At 49.1% G+C, this 19,650-nt stretch overlaps 2 protein-coding genes across 2 annotated transcripts in view; one reads left to right on the plus strand and one right to left on the minus strand.

Annotated features, from left to right (window-relative positions):
* Positions 1-3,291: 3,291 nt before the first annotated feature.
* On the plus strand, positions 3,292-7,403 carry LOC123138289 (formin-like protein 16). Its single transcript, XM_044558238.1, has 2 exons — positions 3,292-4,741; positions 5,875-7,403. Exons 1-2 carry the CDS (start codon positions 3,498-3,500, stop codon positions 7,334-7,336), a joined length of 2,706 nt encoding a protein of 901 aa, XP_044414173.1. The 5' UTR covers positions 3,292-3,497; the 3' UTR covers positions 7,337-7,403.
* The window catches only part of LOC123138288 (DExH-box ATP-dependent RNA helicase DExH15 chloroplastic), a 23,776-nt gene continuing 11,482 nt past the window's right edge, over positions 7,357-19,650 (minus strand). The window contains exons 10-16 of the mRNA XM_044558237.1: positions 11,019-11,225; positions 10,374-10,718; positions 9,546-9,782; positions 8,835-9,055; positions 8,144-8,243; positions 7,907-8,053; positions 7,357-7,682 (exon numbers count right to left, since the gene is read on the minus strand). Coding sequence (XP_044414172.1) covers positions 7,584-7,682; positions 7,907-8,053; positions 8,144-8,243; positions 8,835-9,055; positions 9,546-9,782; positions 10,374-10,718; positions 11,019-11,225 — 1,356 coding nt within the window. The 3' untranslated portion in view covers positions 7,357-7,583. The remainder of the gene's footprint in view (positions 7,683-7,906; positions 8,054-8,143; positions 8,244-8,834; positions 9,056-9,545; positions 9,783-10,373; positions 10,719-11,018; positions 11,226-19,650) is intronic.

The raw sequence follows: 19,650 nt of genomic DNA on the forward strand, positions 1-19,650 counted from the left end.
ACAATATAAGAAAGATAATCGAAGATGCAAGGAATAGCATGTGAGCATAAGGATAGGGCACAAGATAAGCATGATATCTCACAGGCTAACATAATACTAGACATAAGATAATAAGGGTAGCATATGTCTCACACCATATGTCTCGGTCTCCAGGTCTCACAAACACAAACCAAAGCAATACGATAAAAGAGATCACGAGAGAGAGAAAAACAAACAAATACCAACGATGATAGTGTTCAACTAATTTGTCCTGCAAAACCTCAACCAATTCGGGGGCTAACGATGGGGTCACCCACTAAGGGTAGGGTCATAGAGTTGTTATCCTGGAACCACCTAGGACCCCACATCAATGGACCAAGAGGCTCTTGAGCCATAGGCACAGTCGGGCTCTCGCCCCAGAACATCCACTCGGATGGAAGCAACTCACTCGGGCACCGCAGTCACTCGGTTACACCCGCCTACACTCGGACCAGGGAGGCGAAGGGACTGGAGGAATCTGAAGCGTCCAAGGAGCACGATGTTAGGCTACTAAACGCAGTTAAGGCCTCTGTTACCAGTAACTCCTATAATAAATTTCTTCTTTCATCTCCCTTGTAACGTAGCCATAATGAGGGGCGAACTCTATATAAAGTCGCCCCATAGCGCTGAGACAAAGGTTCACATCCTTTGTAATCTTCAGACACTAGAGAAACATAGCCCCTGGGCTCGAGACATAGGGTTGTTACCACTCTGTGAGGGGCCCGAACTCGTAAAATCCGAGCGTCACACCTACGCCGTAGCAAGGATTAGCCCTCGTCCGTACCCTAGTACTCATTGTCAGGTTCGTTGCCTCAATAGCCCCCCCCCCCCAATTGGATCTAGTACCAGGGCATGTTTGCCTGGATGGATGACGTTCTCCGGGTGGTCTCTGACGCGGAAGGTCACCGTTTCCTTGGACCATGCAAGTCGCTTGCTAGTCGCCTTTCCACCATATAGATCGCAAGTCGTGCGAGCTTCTAGTTTCGGCATGTGTCCGTCGTTGTGAATATCATGTTCACAGAGGTCTCGTGGGCGGTCTGGCGAAGCCCTAGCCTTCTCCCGCCGTGCAGTGCCCCGCTGATGTTCCCACGCATTGTGGTTCGGGCCAAGGTAGGTTCCCACGGCCTTTCCTTGCTCATCATAAACGAACTCGATCGTTTCGAAACACGTGTAGTCGATGAAGGGTGGGGAGAGACGTTGAAGAGTCGTCTCAAACAGTCAACAACCAGCTCGAAGGAGCAGAATGTGAAGGTCTGGCCCGGCGAGAACTTGTGGGCTTCTTTTGACTCTCCGCACCGGGTTAGGTCTCCGGCCGACGCCGCCCGTGCCTGGCGCGTTAACGGGTGGAGTGAAATACTGTCAGATCCCTCGGTAGGGTTCATGACGAGGTCGGAAGTATCGACACGGAGTCTGCACACATAATTTACCCAGGTTCGGGCCTCCGAAAATTAATACCCTACATCCTGCTTATTCTTGTTATTCATGGTGAGGGGATACCTCATGCAGAGGATTACAATGGTGTATGAGATTGCTACCAAGAGTTTCTGGATCTAAGATTGGACGATCTAGAGGATACCAGACCTCCCTTTATATAGACAGGGAGGTCCAGGGTTTATAGGGTGGCCTGATGCGATCTTCGCCGCCGCCGCCCATGCCTTAGAGAACAAACAGTGGCAAGGTCGGTTCCTTCTGCCGTCTGGGCCCTAGTCGTCGGCCCATGTCCTTGTCTGGTCTGGCCTTGTCAGGTACCCCGGGGCGTGGCCCCGTCACTCGTCTTCGCAGTGTCGGGCGCTGAAGCGAAGGCCATTTGCGCCTTCACGATGAGACGTCAATCCGGACAGGGCGGGTGGCATGCCTGCCGCGCGAGGCGACTGCCGCACCCCTCGTGGCGTAGGCGGGCACGACAGATAGAGATGCAGAGGTGGCTTCGGCAGCCCGCGAGGCGGCATTGGAGGAATCCCTTCGTGCCCTCATAGCCAAGAAGTAGCGAAGGAGGGCGGTCAAGGCGCTGGCAAAAGACCAAAGTCGGGCGGTCCGCGCCATGGTTAGACTGCCCTCCAAGGAGGAGAAAGACGAGGGCGGCGACAGATCGGACAGCTCCGTCTCGATCAATTCTACGTCTTTGACCGCTACTGCCACAAGGACGAAGGGAAGGGCAAGGCCGGTCGTGATGAACTTCTCCGGTCATCGTTTCGTTCATAGTTGGTAGGGCATGTCAATTTTTGGTAGCATGATGACATGTGTTTAGCTACGTACATACGTTGCATGAGGTAATATGGATTTGAGTATTCGGTTTTAGATGCATCCGGTTGTGGAGGAGAAAATTTGCGGGTCACCACCCACGGACGCTTTCGAGCATTTGGGGACTGAAATTTGTTACTTGTGGTTGTAGATGCTCTAATATAATAATTTCTTTTTCTCCATCACTCGGGAAATCTTGCTGCGGAAATGCATGGTCGCCGCCCTAGCTGAAAACCTAAAGTAAGGGGGAGGGACAGCAGTCCGCAGATTGAGACCGCACGTCAACGTCCGCGCGGCGCGCTAGACCACGGGCAAATGGCATACACACGCAGCACCTACGGCGCGCCCAGAGTACCGGAACGCTCTGGAGAGCACAGCGGAGCAACCGAGCAAGGGCAAAAACACCCTCTTCCGCGTGACTCTCCTAAAACCCCATTCGGTAATTACGGTCACGAAGCCAACGTTCGGCCTGCAGTACAGGTTTTTGGACGTTTGGCCTCGTTGCGGCACTGGGCGACGACGATCCACCAGCTCACTGCGGCTGGCGTCGTCTCGTCTGCCTGCCAGCCAAATTCCAGATCGCGGTCTCGCGAGCTCGGGTCTCGGGAATCCCGCCCGCGCCCGGCCGTCCATCAGGCACGCGCGTCCAAAACCAAGAGAAACCCCACCACTCGGGCAGAAGATTGAGCCAAGCACCGCAGAGCGTTCATACTCTCTGCACCACAAAGTGCATTTGGAACGCGTGTGGGGGGTGGTCCGCTAGCGATGTGGGCGGGTGGTCAATCGTCAGGAATCACGGAGCCCGCTGCGTCCGTTCCGCGTCCAAAGCAAACAGCCAACGAAAGAGTAGTAGATCAGCAGCGCAGCGCAGCGCATGCAGCGCAACGGCGACGGCAGCACCCGACGCGGCGCCCGCGCGGTTTGTTTTTGGTTGGCTCCCTCCCTTGCCCACTCAACGCGTCTTCGCTTCGTTTCCCGGACCCAAGCACCCAACCATCGTGCCGTTCGACCGGACCCAGTAAACAAAACCCAACCCAACCCGAACAAGTCAAAAACGCACCACAAAGTCCCAACCCAGCACACCACAGCACAACAACAACGCAGCCGCCGGCAAGGCGGGCAGGCAGCAACAACTGCGGCACCAGCCAGAGCAGAATATCGATTCCGCAAGTCAATCCTCACCTCCGTCCCTCACCTCCGTCCGTCGCGTTTCCATTTCCCCGCCCCTGGCCACGGCGATGGCTCCGTCCCCTCTCCTCCCCCTCCTCCTCCTCCTCGCCGCCGCCGTCGTCTGCCCCCTCGCCGCCGGGCAGCAGCGCAACGTCCAGACCCGCTTCCCCTCCACGCGCACCCCCGCAGTCGCCGTCCCGCCGCCGCCGATCGTGCCCCCGTCGCCGTCCCCCACCGGCCCGGCCATCCTGCCCCCGCAGTCCGCCTCCTCGTCGTCCTCCTCCACGAAGCGCAGCGACATCGCCGTGGCCGTGGTGAGCACGGCGCTGAGCAGCTTCGCGCTCTGCGGCCTCGCCTTCTTCCTCTTCCTCCGCCACGGCAAGAAGAAGGAGCTGACGCACGCCGCCGGCGGGAACGGGCGCCAGGACGCCGCGCTCGCCGGCAAGCTGCCGGAGAGGGCGCCGAAGCGGCCGCCCCGCGGCGGCATGGTGGACGAGAACGGGCTCGACGCGATATACTGGCGGGAGTTCGAGAAGGAGGGCGAGGGCGGCGGCAGGGGCAGGAAGCCCGCGGGGGGCTGGCGCCCGCCGCAGCCGCCGCCCCGGCAGAGCCGCGCGGAGAGGTGGCCGGAGGCGCAGGCGTCGCCGGGCCCGTCCCCGCCGCGGCCGAGGAAGGGCAAGATAGATCAGGAACCGCTCATTCCCAGGGGCTCCCTGGACTCCTCCTCCGCCGTGTTCGACGAGTCGCCGCGCCCGCCCAGCGCCAGCTCCAGCTCGTCCTTCTCCGTCGCTGCCCCCGAGGCCTACGCGCGGCCGGCGGCGGCGGCGATCGCTGTCAGCTCTGTCCCCCGCCCGTCCCCGCCACCAGCCCCTGCCGCCCCACCAAGCGCATCGGCATCGCTGGCGCGGCCGCCAGGAAGAGGAAGCCCGCCACCACCGCCGCCACCAATGGCCACCACGTCGCCACCACAAGCTCCTAAAGGCCCACCGCCGCCACCAGCGCCTAAGGGCCCACCTCCTCCACCAGCACCCAAAGGCCCACCGCCGCCAGCAGCGCCCAGAGGCCCACCTCCGCCACCGCCTCCCGGAGGAAAGAAGGGAGGGCCGCCGCCACCACCACCACCCGGAGGCAAGAAGGGAGGGCCGCCTCCGCCGCCTGCCTGGGCGTCGTCCTCGAGGCCACCGGCGGCCCCGGGCGGGCCATCCGGGGCAGACGACCTGGCGAAGCTGAAGCCGCTGCATTGGGACAAGGTCAACGTGGCGGCCACCGACCACTCCATGGTGTGGGACAAGCTCACCGGCGGCTCATTCAAGTAAGCAGCTCCTGAATTAAATCGCCCCCCGCTTCTCATTTCAGTTCACCATTTGCCGTAGCCCGTATATAGACGTCTAATTCTCTCGGCGCTTCTTGCGCATTGCCGCTCCCTGGTACGAACTGGGTACCGGTGATTACTGATTGCATAGGAATGTAGTGCTAGCCACGGTATGAACAGTGAGTCATGCATGGACCCCTGAACCTTGCAGTACAAAGTTGCACTGCAAACAGGAGAGACCGTCATACAGACCAAACCAAGCATGAACCGAGTAAATCCCACTAGCATTATTGATTTCTGAAGGTCGCTCGACTAGCATTTTTAGCTGGAGTGTCGTAGAAACTGAATTAAGCGCAGTGAAAAGGCCCTGAATGTGCAAAGGTTCAGTAGAAAAAAAGGCCCTTTTGGCTGGCGTGGCAGCCATAATCAAAGGCGGATTCTTCGATGGGATCAGGAAACCAGCATGTCACTTTTCCGGTGGACTCACGTCGCAGCATCCTCGAAAGGGTGCCCAACCCAAATCACGGTGCCTTTTTGTGCGCGTATGTTCTCTCTGGATTCTGGACCTGTGAACAAGGACAGATGGCTACCGGGCGAGCATGGGGGCTTCGTAGAACGAGTACGGGGGGCTTCACCTTCGTGGAACGGGTATACGAGTTGTTGGCGCAGCGTGCTTTTCGTTGAACGAGCATGGAGTTCATTCGCATTTGCTTTGCTACCTTGACAGAATCAACCGTATAATTATGGATTTATACTACTGTTAGCTTGTTTGATCTCGTAAGAATCTGGATGGGGACGGGTCGCTGTAGCCCCAGTTCCAAAGCAATGATGGGAGGATTTACGAACAGGATGTGGACGCCTTGAACTCGGTCAAGATGGCACCCACTTTTCTTCGTCAGCTTGCGCTGGACATAATTAGCACTGCCACGTCACCCCTCCAGTCATAAGAGAATCATAGCTAGTGATAATAAGAGAATCGTAGCTGAAAGAACACGGCTGTGAACGATTGGATACATGATTGGAAACCATATTAGGCTAGCTAGTGTTTCAGAAGCTGTTTTTTTTCAGCTTTGTGTATGATCGATTCAAAACGTTCTACTTCTAACGGTGTTGTTACTCTGACGTGTTTGCAGCTTGGATGAAGGCACCATCGAGGCCCTGTTCGGCACGGCGGCGGTGAACCGCAAGACGAAATCCGCGGACGCCAAGGACTCCTCGAGCGGCCTCGGGCGCTCGACCTCGGAGGAGCAGATATTCCTGATTGAGCCACGCAAGTCTCACAACATCTCCATCATCCTCCGGTCCCTCACCGTGGGGCGGGACGAGATCATCGACGCGCTGCGTGATGGCAACACCGAGCTCGGCACTGACGTCCTCGAGAAGCTGTCCAGGCTCAGCATCTCCAAGGAGGAAGAGGCCACCATCCTGAAGTTCTCTGGAAACCCCGACAGGCTTGCCCCCGCAGAGGCCTTCCTTCTCCGGCTCCTGCTCGACGTGCCCAACCCGTTTGCCCGTGTCAATGCGCTGCTATTCAAGGTAAACTACGCTTCTGAGATTGCTGTGCTCAAGCAATCGCTCCAGACTTTGGAGATGGCAAGCCAGGAGCTGAGGACGAAGGGGCTCTTCTTTAAGCTGCTTGAGGCGGTGCTCAAGGCAGGGAACAGGATGAATGCCGGCACGGCGCGGGGGAACGCGCAGGCCTTCAACCTCACAGCACTGCGCAAACTCAATGACGTGAAGAGCACTGATGGAGGCACCACGCTGCTGCACTTTGTCATCGAGGAAGTTGTGCGCGCAGAGGGGAAACGCCTTGCCATCAACCGCAACTACACCATCCGTCGCTCTGGTAGCCTCGCCAAGAGCAGCGTCGATGGCGGAATTTCAGCAGCTGGCTCCGCTGGCCAGGGGCCATCACGCGAGGACAGGCAGAACGAGTACTTGAACCTAGGATTGCCCATTGTTGGAGGTCTCAGCAGTGAGTTTGCCAATGTGAAGAAGGCTGCGACTGTGGACTATGATGTGACTGCCAATGAATGCGCAATCTTAGGCAACCGACTCGCGGGCATCAAGAAGCTCCTGGAGACCTGCGGGGACGATGGATTCTCAAGAGGGCTGAGAGGCTTTGTCAATGCTGCGGAGCAAGAGCTGAAGGCACTGAGTGGAGTGCAGGAGAAAGTGCTTGATCTGGTTCAACGGACAACGGAGTACTACCATGCAGGTGCTACCAAGGACAGGAACGCGCATCCCCTCCAGTTGTTCGTCATTGTGAGGGACTTCCTGGGGATGGTGGACCAGGCATGTGTGGACATCAAGAGAAGACTGCAGCAGCAAAAGAAGCCACCACCCCCATCATCACAGCCAACATCGGTGGCGGCGGCCTCGACGGCCGCTAAGGGGCCAGCTGAAGCAGCTAAGGGGGCAGCTGATGGTGCTAAGGCGGTAGCTGGTGGTACGGCGGCAGCACCACCGGCTCAGAAACCGCCACCAGAAGAAGCAGATAGCAAAAGGAAGAGGGTCATGCCAAGATTCCCAAACTTGCCAGCGCACTTTATGAAGGACGGCGCAGACTCTGATTCAAGTAGTGATGAGGAATAGAATGTATGGAGAGGTGTAAATGGAGATTCAAGTAGTGATAATGAAATTGTTTGTGTTGGTTCTTTTCTCCAGTTCTTTACAGATCCATGTCGACAACAGTAGATACAGTTACATATATCCAGAAATTGAATTTGAAACCGTAAAAAAAAGGATATTTTAGCTAACTGGTAACCATTTGTCCATGGTACAACAAAGAATTGCCTACCTACAACAAATGACCAACGCGGTACTTACAATTTACAGGCTTTCAGCCAGCAAGCTCACTTAGCGGTACTCGATCCATGACGCTGCAAGCAATTTGTGCATTTTTCTGGAGAACCGGATCTATATCTGGCAATTTTGGAATCTGGAATATAACACAGTGAGTATTATGCAATGTAATGCAGATCATAGTATAGTATAATCGAGCTTAAGGACTCTAAGATTGCCCGAAAAGTAAAAAAGGAACAGTATTAACATATCATCGAACTTAAGGAACAAAACAAATCAAGTACGATATTACCATGAAAATTGACAACAAAATTAACAACACGTTGGAGATATACAGAATCTGCAAACCCAGTAACATACCTGAGCTAGTAAATCCATCGTTCGTCTGAGCAGACGGGCTAAATCTCCATCATCCATTGCAGAGTCCATCATTATCTCTCTCCATGTCAACCCTGACGCCCAGGCTTCAACCATTCCAGCAAACTGGGTATCTATTTCGCAAGGTATCTGCATGCCAAGAAGCAAGTAGATGAGAAAAGTAACGAGGGCAACTATTGATTTAAAGACACAGGAGAATAGGAACATCATGTGCCAAACCTTTACGCCATGTTTCTCTTGGAGATCGAGGAGTGAGTTTCTCTGCTCTTCTAAATAGTTTATGACACCAACAACAACTGAGGACGGTTCATACACAAAACTGCAAAATTTTAAACAATCACCATGATGCCTAAGAAAACGCATGAGGAAGTATTTTTATTCAAAAACGTTGACAAATTTTGGGCTGGAGATTGAATACACTGGAGTTCTCACTTTAAGTAAATGATAACAGAAAATATTACTGGCTGCACCTTCTATGGTATCACTTTAAGTAAATGATAACACAAAATATTACTGGCTGCACCTTCTATGGTATGAACATATTTGTCACTCAATAGGCCACGGCAATATATGGTGACAACTGATTGGATAAACACTTTTTATTGATGATGAAGCATATTGATCAACCATTCAAGAGTTCAGTTCATGTACTCGTCTAAATATTAACTGCATCAATACAAAGCTTATTTGGGGCAGCAAACATGCTGGTCCGCAATTTACCACAGCACGTGGGATTGATGGTCCAATTGATTTATATTATATGCCAGTGTATTTCCACAGATTCGGGCCACAACATGAAGGATAGGGACAGCTGTACAGGTATAAACATGACATAACAGGAGGCTTTACAAGCCAATAGCCATAGCAAGTTGTAAGCATGAGAAATAGGTGCCGTTGTTGAAATGTGTACCTGCTATTCTTCCAAGGACGAAGTTTGATCCCTTCTGACACTAAGCTTCCACACACTGCTGCCAGTTGAGATGGCTTCAGATCCAAAAGGACCTTGTTCCTAAGAACCATAGCAAGCCAGAGTTCGTTTTCCCCTCGTATGGCTGCGGCCGTTTCACCCAAAGGATAGATTACTTGGGTGTTGATATCTAACACTCTAGCCTCTTGTATGACATTGCTAATCTGGTAAACATCCATTTAGAGAATCGAAAATTAATGTCTGAGAAACTACTTAGTACTTACCAATGACAAGCATAAGGCTGTAACTTAGTATTGCGCAATCATATTGGTTAAGCACAAGATTCTGAATGCCTTCACCAAATCATGGCATTTTATAGAGAAACAGCATATATTTCAACAAAATATTACACATGAGATGGTTCAGAGGGAGTGTTTAATTAGTGTGGCGGAAGAATGAAAGGTGGTCAAGGAGCACTGGCTGGGGCTGAATGGGGGCACGGTAGGAAGCAACAGGAGATGCTACAGTGACTTCAATATATTTTCGGTCTCATGTGGTTCGGTTACGAAGTTACTTAATGCATGAAGTGGAAGCAACTAACTCAATGTACACTATACATATAATGATACGATTAAAAAAATACTAGAGTGCTTTCAACAACTATATAGTTCAATTAGATAGGTTCATCAAACATATAAAAGCATACATGGTTACCTGCAAAAATTCTTTCCAACCAGTTGGTTCAATTTGCATTATGCGTCTAGTCAAACGACGGGATCTAGCTTCCAAACGCTCAATCTTTTCTTTTGTAAAATTTCTCATGTCAATGATCTTTTGAAATTCTCTAAAACCCTTAGTACTCCTGATTGTTTTCTTCAATTGTGAAACCTTCCTCCTCTGTTGCTTGTGAGATTCTACAGCGGTCTGATGTTCCTGGGAGAATCGTTCCACCTATGAAGAAAGAGTAACAAAAAAAAGTTCAATGCCAAAAAGTCAAGAGAACTGCAAGTTGCTAGTTCAATTCCAAAACGTCAACAGAACTGCATGCCAAAATGTCAACAGAACTGCAAGTTGCAAATGATAATTCGTAACTTCGTACCAGACACGATTTGAATAGCATTACATGATAATATATGAAATGAGGATGTGCATGTTAGGTTGGTTATTATCAACATTAGAAGGAACTGTCAGTACTCAGTAGCGCAGTGTATTACTGGTCTGACGACATGATTGACCAACCTATTAGAAGACACGGATGAAAAGAACTGTCAGTAGTACGGTATATTACTCCTGCAGTCCTATGGTCCGACCACTATAATTAAACAACCTATTACAAGACACAAGACACAGATGGGAGAAATGAACACTTAGTGAATCTTGTGAGAAATCAATATCCTTTAAAGATCCAAAATAAGTGTCGCAGTTTTGAACTGGGGTTAGTTCAAAACTGCGACACTTATTATGGATCGGAGGTAGTAACAGATAACTCTAATTTACAATAAAAGCACGAAATATTGGGAAAGCCAAGGAGTAAGTGCAAACCTTATCGTCTTCTGAGAGGCTATTAAGCACAGGAACATTTAGACTCCACGACCATGTGTCTAGGGATCCATCCATGCATAACAAAAAACCATGTTCTGATTTTGCGATTTTATCCCAGATCATGTCTTCACGCAAAAGGAGCTGCTTCAGGGTTTCTCTAGGGAGTGGCCCACCCTCCACTGAAGGAACAGCAGGTAGACCTGTCTGGTAAACAGTTTTTATCCATTTTTCTGTGAATAGATACCATGAATTATCTGAACTCAAAGCAACATAGTATGATGGACAAAGAAGTTGTCCCTCACTATCAACTTCTTGCTTGCCTGTTCCAATAGAATCATCTTCCAGCTGCAATAGTTATTTTCATAAGAACACACGAGGAGGACACTAGGACAGTAATCACAAAGACAAAGCGATAGAGAAAAACTTCAATAATTCAAATCTTGGGGCATGTCTAACAAAAATGTAGATATACAAACAGCAAAGGATGTAAACTACTGCGGTTCAGAACTTTCATTTTTGCAGTATCCGATAATTAATGCTTGTCATTTGACAAGAATGTGCACAATAAGAGACGTAAACAATCCCAGAAGTAAAACCATGTAGCTTTTCCCTCTACAACTCTCATGCAATATGAAACTTACTCACCATGCTGGCAATCTTTTGATCATCAAACGAGTTGAGGCTTCCAATAAAAACAGCAGGAATCGTGTGGTGAACTGAATCTTTATCTTTATACTGCAAGCACATGAAAGGGAGGTGACCACTTTCAAACTCTTCTAATTGAGTTTTCCATGCAGCCATTCTCTCTAGTTCCATCCTCTTTTTCAGTTCATTTCGTATCTTCTTCTCTTCCTGAGGAACAAGTGCATAGAACATATAAGGTCTAATAATACATCATAAGCAGTACCTTGGTCAACAAGTTATGAAAAAAAACTTTAATTATGTAATACCTTCTACTCGAATTCTTGGAAGTGTCCATTGTTGGAAATATGCCCTAGAGGCAATAATAAAAGGATTATTATTATATTTCCTTGTTCATGATAATTGTCTTTTATTCATGCTATAATTGTATTATCCGGAAATCGTAATACACGTGTGAATACATAGACCACAACATGTCCCTAGTGAGCCTCTAGTTGACTAGCTCGTTGATCAACAGATAGTCATGGTTTCCTGACTATGGACATTGGATGTCATTGATAACGGGATCACATCATTAGGAGAATGATGTGATGGACAAGACCCAATCCTAAGCATAGCACAAGATCATGTAGTTCGTTTGCTAAAACTTTTCCAATGTCAAGTATCCTTTCCTTAGACCATGAGATCGTGTAACTCCCGGATACCGTAGGAGTGCTTTGGGTGTACCAAACGTCACAACGTAATTGGGTGACTATAAAGGTGCACTACAGGTATCTCCGAAAGTGTCTGTTGGGTTGACACGGATCGAGACTGGGATTTGTCACTCCGTATGACGGAGAGGTATCTCTGGGCCCACTCGGTAATGCATCATTATAATGAGCTCAAAGTGACCAAGTGTCTGGTCACGGGATCATGCATTACGGTACGAGTAAAGTGACTTGCCGGTAACGAGATTGAACAAGGTATTGGGATACCGACGATCGAATCTCGGGCAAATAACGTACCGATTGACAAAGGGAATTGTATACGGGGTTGCTTAAATCCTCGACATCGTGGTTCATCCGATGAGATCATCGAGGAGTATGTGGGAGCCAACATGGGTATCCAGATCCCACTGTTGCTTATTGACCGGAGAGCCGTCTCGGTCATGTCTACATGTCTCCCGAACCCGTAGGGTCTACACACTTAAGGTTCGGTGACGCTAGGGTTGTAAAGATATTAGTATGCAGCAAACCGAAAGTTGTTAGGAGTCCCGGATGAGATCCCGGACGTCACGAGGAGTTCCGGAATGGTCCAGAGGTAAAGAATTATATATGGGAAGTCGAGTTTCGGCCATCGGGAAAGTTTCGGGGTTCACCGGTATTGTACCGGGACCACCGGAAGGGTCCCGGGGGTCCACCGGGTGGGGCCACCCATCCCGGAGGGCCCCATGGGCTGAAGTGGGAGGGGAACCAGCCCCTGGTGGGCTGGTGCGCCCCCCCTGGGCCCCCCTCTGCGCCTAGGGTTGGGAACCCTAGGGGAGGGGGCGCCTCCACTTGCCCTGGGGGACAAGTCTCCCCCTTGGCCGCCGCCCCCCCTAGGAGATCCCATCTCCTAGGGCCACCCCCCCCTTGGGGTCCCTATATAAAGAGGGGGGGTGGGAGGGCAGCCGCACCCTGACACCTGGCGCCTCCCTCCCCCCCTTGCTACACCTCTTCCTCCCGTAGTCGCTTGGCGAAGCCTTGCTGGAACCCTGCTGCATCCACCACCACGCCGTCGTGCTGCTGGATCTTCATCAACCTCTCCTTCCCCCTTGCTGGATCAAGAAGGAGGAGACGTCACGCTGACCGTACGTGTGTTGAACGCGGAGGTGCCGTCCGTTCGGCGCTAGGATCTCCAGTGATTTGGATCACGACGAGTACGACTCCCTCAACCCCGTTCTCTTGAACGCTTCCGCTCGCGATCTACAAGGGTATGTAGATGCACTCCTCTCTCTCGTTGCTAGATGAACTCATAGATTGATCTTGGTGAACGTAGGAAAATTTTTATTTTATGCAACGTTCCCCTACAGTGGTATTAGAGCTAGGTCTATGCGTAGTTCTCTATTGCACGAGTAGAACACAAATCTGTTGTGGGCGTAGATGTTGTCAACTTTCTTGCCACTACTGGTCTTATTTTGCTTCAGCGGTATTGTGGGATGAAGCGGCCCGGACCGACCTTACACGTACGCTTACGTGAGATAGGTTCCACCGACTGACATGCACTAGTTGCATAAGGTGGCTAGCGGGTGTCTGTCTCTCCCACTTTAGTTGGAGCGGATTCGATGAAAAGGGTCCTTATGAAGGGTAAATAGAAGTTGACAAATCACGTTGTGGTTATTCGTAGGTAAGAAAACGTTCTTGCTAGAACCCTATTGCAGCCACGTAAAAGATGCAACAACAATTAGAGGACGTCTAACTTGTTTTTGCAGCAATTGCTTTGTGATGTGATATGGCCAAAAGTTGTGATGAATGATGAATGATATATTGTGATGTATGAGATCATGTTCTTGTAATAGGAATCACGACTTGCATGTCGATGAGTATGACAACCGGCAGGAGCCATAGGAGTTGTCTTAATTATTGTATGACCTGCGTGTCAATGATTTAACGCCATGTAATTACTTCACTTTATTGCTAAGACGTTAGCCATAGTAGTTGAAGTAATAGTTGGAGAGCAACTTCATGGAGACACGATAATGGAGATCATGATGATGGAGATCATGGTGTCATGCCAGTGACGAAGATGATCATGGAGCCTCGAAGATGGAGATCAAAGGAGCTATATGATATTGGCCATATCATGTCACTACTATATAATTGCATGTGATGTTTATTATGTTTATGCAGCTTGTTTACTTAGAACGACAGTAGTAAATAAAATGATCCCTTATAATAATTTCAAGAAAGTGTTCCCCCTAACTGTGCGCCGTTGCTAAAGTTCGTCGTTTCGAAGCACCACGTGATGATCGGGTGTGATAGATTCCTACGTTCACATACAACGGGTGTAAGACAGTTTTACACATGCAAAAACACTTAGGTTAACTTGACGAGCCTAACATGTACAGACATGGCCTCGGAACACAGAGACCGAAAGGTCGAACATGAGTCGTATGGAAGATACGATCAACATGGAGATGTTCACCGATGATGACTAGTCCGTCTCACGTGATGATCGGACACGGCCTAGTCGACTCGAATCATGTAACACTTAGATGACTAGAGGGATGTCAAATCTGAGTGGGAGTTCATTAAATAATTTGATTAGATGAACTTAATTATCATGAACTTAGTCTAAAATCTTTGCAAAAATGTCTTGTAGATCAAATGGCCAACACTCATGTCAACATGAAATTCAACGCGTTCCTAGAGAAAACCAAGCTGAAAGATGATGGCAACAACTATACGAACTGGGTCCGGAACCTGAGGATCATCCTCATAGCTGCCAAGAAAGCATATGTCCTAGAAGGACCGCTAGGTGAAGCACCCATCCCAGAGAACCAAGACGTTATGAATGCTTGGCAGTCACGTGCTGATGATTACTCCCTCGTTCAATGCGGCATGCTTTACAGCTTAGAACCGGGGCTCCAAAAGCGTTTTGAGCAACACAGAGCATATGAGATGTTCGAGGAGCTGAAAATGGTTTTCCAAGCTCATGCCCGGGTCGAGAGATATGAAGTCTCCGACAAGTTCTATAGTTGTAAGATTGAGGAAAATAGTTCTGTCAGTGAGCACATACTCAAAATGTCTGGGTTGCACAACCGCCTGTCCCGGCTGGACATTAACCTCCCGGACGAGGCGGTCATTGACAGAATCCTTCAGTCGCTCCCACCGAGCTACAAGAGCTTTGTGATGAACTACAATATGCAGGGGATGGTGAAAACTATTCCTGAAGTATTTTCAATGCTAAAGTCAGCAGAGGTAGAAATCAAGAAAGAACATCAAGTGTTGATGGTCAATAAAACCACCAAGTTCAAGAAGGGCAAGGGTAAGAAGAATTTCAAGAAGGACGGCAAAGATGTTGCCGCGCCCGGTAAGCCAGTTGCCGGGAAGAAGTCAAAAGAATGGACCCAAGCCTGAGACTGAGTGCTTTTATTGCAAAGGGAAGGGTCACTGGAAGCGGAACTGCCCCAAATACTTAGCGGACAAGAAGGCCGGCAACACTAAAGGTATATTTGATATACATGTAATTGATGTGTACCTTACCAGTACTCGTAGTAACTCCTAGGTATTTGATACCGGTGCCGTTGCTCATATTTGTAACTCACAGCAGGAGCTGCGGAATAAGCGGAGACTGGCGAAGGACGAGGTGACGATGCGCGTCGGGAATGGTTCCAAGGTCGATGTGATCGCCGTCGGCACGCTACCTCTACATTTACCTACGGGGTTAGTTTTAAACCTCAATAATTGTTATTTAGTGCCAAGTTTGAGCATGAACATTGTATCTGGATCTCGTTTAATACGAGATGGCTACTCATTTAAATCCGAGAATAATGGTTGTTCTATTTATATGAGAGATATGTTTTATGGTCATGCCCCAATGGTCAATGGTTTATTCTTAATGAATCTCGAACGTAATGTTACACATATTCATAGTGTGAATACCAAAAGATGTAAAGTTGATAACGATAGTCCCACATACTTGTGGCACTGCCGCCTTGGTCACATTGGTGTCAAGCGCATGAAGAAGCTCCATGCTGATGGACTTTTAGAGTCTCTCGATTATGAATCATTTGACACATGCGAACCATGCCTCATGGGCAAAATGACCAAGACTCCGTTCTCCGGAACAATGGAGCGAGCAACCAACTTATTGGAAATCATACATACTGATGTGTGTGGTCCAATGAGCGTTGGGGCTCGCGGAGGATATCGTTATGTTCTCACTCTCACTGATGACTTAAGTAGATATGGGTATGTCTACTTGATGAAACACAAGTCTGAGACCTTTGAAAAGTTCAAGGAATTTCAGAATGAAGTAGAGAATCAACGTGACCGAAAGAAAAAATTCTTACGATCAGATCGTGAGGAGAATATTTAAGTCACGAATTTGGCACACACTTAAGAAAATGTGGAATCGTTTCACAACTCACACCGCCTGAAACACCTCAGCGTAACGGTGTGTCCGAACGTCGTAATTGCACTCTATTGGATATGGTGCGATCTATGATGTCTCTTACCGATTTACCGCTATCATTTTGGGGATACGCTCTAGAGACAGCTACATTCACTTTAAATAGGGCTCCGTCTAAATCCGTTGAGACGACACCGTATGAATTATGGTTTGGGAAGAAACCTAAGCTGCCGTTTCTAAAAGTTTGGGGATGCGATGCTTATGTCAAGAAACTTCAACCTGAAAAGCTCGAACCCAAGTCGGAAAAATGCGTCTTCATAGGATACCCTAAGGAAACCATTGGGTATACCTTCTACCTTAGATCCGAAGGCAAGATCTTTGTTGCCAAGAACGGATCCTTTCTGGAAAAAGAGTTTCTCTCGAAAGGAGTAAGTGGGAGGAAAGTAGAACTCGATGAAGTACTACCTCTTGAAACGGAAAGTAGTGCAGCTCAGGAAAATGTTCCTGTGGTGCCTACACCGACTGCAGAGGAAATTCATGATGATGATCAAGGTACTTCGGATCAAGTTGCTACTGAACTTTTTAGGTCCACAAGGACACGTTCCACACCAGAGTGGTATGACAACCCTGTCCTGGAAATCATGTTGTTAAACAACGGTGAACCTTTGAACTATGAAGAAGCGATGGTGGGCCCAGATTCCAACAAATGGCTTGAAGCCATGCAATCCGAGATAGAATCCATGTATGAAAACAAAGTATGGACTTTGACAGACTTGCCCGATGATCGGCGAGCGATAGAAAACAAATGGATCTTCAAGAAAAAGACGGACGCGGATGGTAATATTACCATCTATAAAGCTCGACTTGTCGCTAAGGGTTATCGACAAGTTCAAGGGGTTGACTACGATGAGACTTTCTCTCCCATAGCGAAGCTGAAGTCCGTCCGAATCATGTTAGCAATTGCCGCATACTATGATTATGAGATATGGCAGATGGACGTCAAAACGGCATTCCTTAACGGCTATCTTAAGGAAGAGTTGTATATGATGCAGCCGGAAGGTTTTGTCGATCCTAAGAATGCTAACAAGGTATGCAAGCTCCAGCGATCCATTTATGGGCTGATGCAAGCATCTCGGAGTTGGAACATTCGCTTTAATGAGATGATCAAAGCGTTTGGGTTTGTGCAGACTTATGGAGAAGCCTGCGTTTACAAGAAAGTGAGTGGGAGCTCTGTAGCATTTCTCATATTATATGTAGATGACATACTTTTGATGGGAAATGATATAGAACTTTTGGACAGCATTAAGGCCTACTTGAATAAGTGTTTTTCAATGAAGGACCTTGGAGAAGCTGCTTACATATTAGGCATCAAGATCTATAGGGATAGATCGAGACGCCTCATAGGTCTTTCAAAAAGCACATACCTTGATAAGATATTGAAGAAGTTCAAAATGGATCAGTCCAAGAAAGGGTTCTTGCCTGTATTGCAAGGTGTGAGATTGAGCTCGGCTCAATGCCCGACCACGACAGAAGATAAAGAAGAGATGAGTGTCATCCCCTATGCCTCAGCCATAGGATCTATTATGTATGTCATGCTGTATACCAGACCTGATGTAAGCCTTGCCGTAAGTTTGGTAGGAAAGTACCAAAGTAATCCCGGCAAGGAACACTGGACAGCGGTCAAGAATATCCTGAAGTACCTGAAGAGGACTAAGGATATGTATCTCGTTTTTGGAGGTGACGAAGAGCTCGTCGTAAAGGGTTACGTCGATGCTAGCTTCGACACAGATCTGCATGACTCTAAGTCACAAACCGGATACGTGTATATGTTGAATCGTGGAGCATTAAGCTGGTGCAGTTGCAAGCGAGCGTCGTGGCGGGATCTACATGTGAAGCGGAGTACATGGCAGCCTCGGAGGCAGCACATGAAGCAATATGGATGAAGGAGTTCATCACCGACCTAGGAGTCATACCCAATGCGTCGGGGCCAATCACTCTCTTCTGTGACAACACTGGAGCTATTGCCCTTGCCAAGGAGCCCAGGTTTCACAAGAAGACCAGGCACATCAAGCGTCGTTTCAACTCCATCCGTGAAAATGTTCAAGATGGAGACATAGATATTTGCAAAGTACATACGGATCTGAATGTCGCAGATCCATTGACTAAACCTCTTCCGCGAGCAAAACATGATCAACACTAGAACTCTATGGGTGTTCGATTCATCACAATGTAACTAGATTATTGACTCTAGTGCAAGTGGGAGACTATTGGAAATATGCCCTAGAGGCAATAATAAAAGGATTATTATTATATTTCCTTGTTCATGATAATTGTCTTTTATTCATGCTATAATTGTATTATCCGAAAATCGTAATACACGTGTGAATACATAGACCACAACATGTCCCTAGTGAGCCTCTAGTTGACTAGCTCGTTGATCAACAGATAGTCATGGTTTCCTGACTATGGACATTGGATGTCATTGATAACGGGATCACATCATTAGGAGAATGATGTGATGGACAAGACCCAATCCTAAGCATAGCACAAGATCGTGTAGTTCGTTTGCTAGAGCTTTTCCAATGTCAAGTATCCTTTCCTTAGACCATGAGATCGTGTAACTCCCGGATACCGTAGGAGTGCTTTGGGTGTACCAAACGTCACAACGTAACTGGGTGACTATAAAGGTGCACTACAGGTATCTCCGAAAATGTCTGTTGGGTTGACACGGATCGAGACTGGGATTTGTCACTCCGTATGACGGAGAGGTATCTCTGGGCCCACTCGGTAATGCATCATCATAATGAGCTCAAAGTGACCAAGTGTCTGGTCACGGGATCATGCATTACGGTACGAGTAAAGTGACTTGTCGATAACGAGATTGAACAAGGTATTGGGATACCGACGATCGAATCTCGGGCAAGTAACGTACCGATTGACAAAGGGAATTGTATATGAGGTTGCTTAAATCCTCGACATCGTGGTTCTTCCGATGAGATCATCGAGGAGTATGTGGGAGCCAACATGGGTATCCAGATCCCGCTGTTGGTTATTGACCGGAGAGCCGTCTCGGTCATGTCTACATGTCTCCCGAACCCGTAGGGTCTACACACTTAAGGTTCGGTGACGCTAGGGTTGTAAAGATATTAGTATGCAGCAAACCGAAAGTTGTTCGGAGTCCCGAATGAGATCCCGGACGTCAAGAGGAGTTCCGGAATGGTCCGGAGGTAAAGAATTATATATGGGAAGTCGAGTTTCGGCCATCGGGGAAGTTTCGGGGTTCACCGGTATTGTACCGGGACCACCGGAAGGGTCCCGGGGGTCCACCGGGTGGGGCCACCCATCCCGGAGGGCCCCATGGGCTGAAGTGGGAGGGGAACCAGCCCCTGGTGGGCTGGTGTGCCCCCCCGGGCCCCCCTCTGCGCCTAGGGTTGGGAACCCTAGGGGAGGGGGCGCCTCCACTTGCCTTGGAGGGCAAGTCTCCCCCTTGGCCGCCGCCCCCCCTAGGAGATCCCATCTCCTAGGGCCGGCGCCCCCCCCCCCC

This window comes from Triticum aestivum, chromosome 6B (genome assembly GCF_018294505.1).
Source record: "Triticum aestivum cultivar Chinese Spring chromosome 6B, IWGSC CS RefSeq v2.1, whole genome shotgun sequence".
Taxonomy (NCBI): domain Eukaryota; kingdom Viridiplantae; phylum Streptophyta; class Magnoliopsida; order Poales; family Poaceae; genus Triticum; species Triticum aestivum.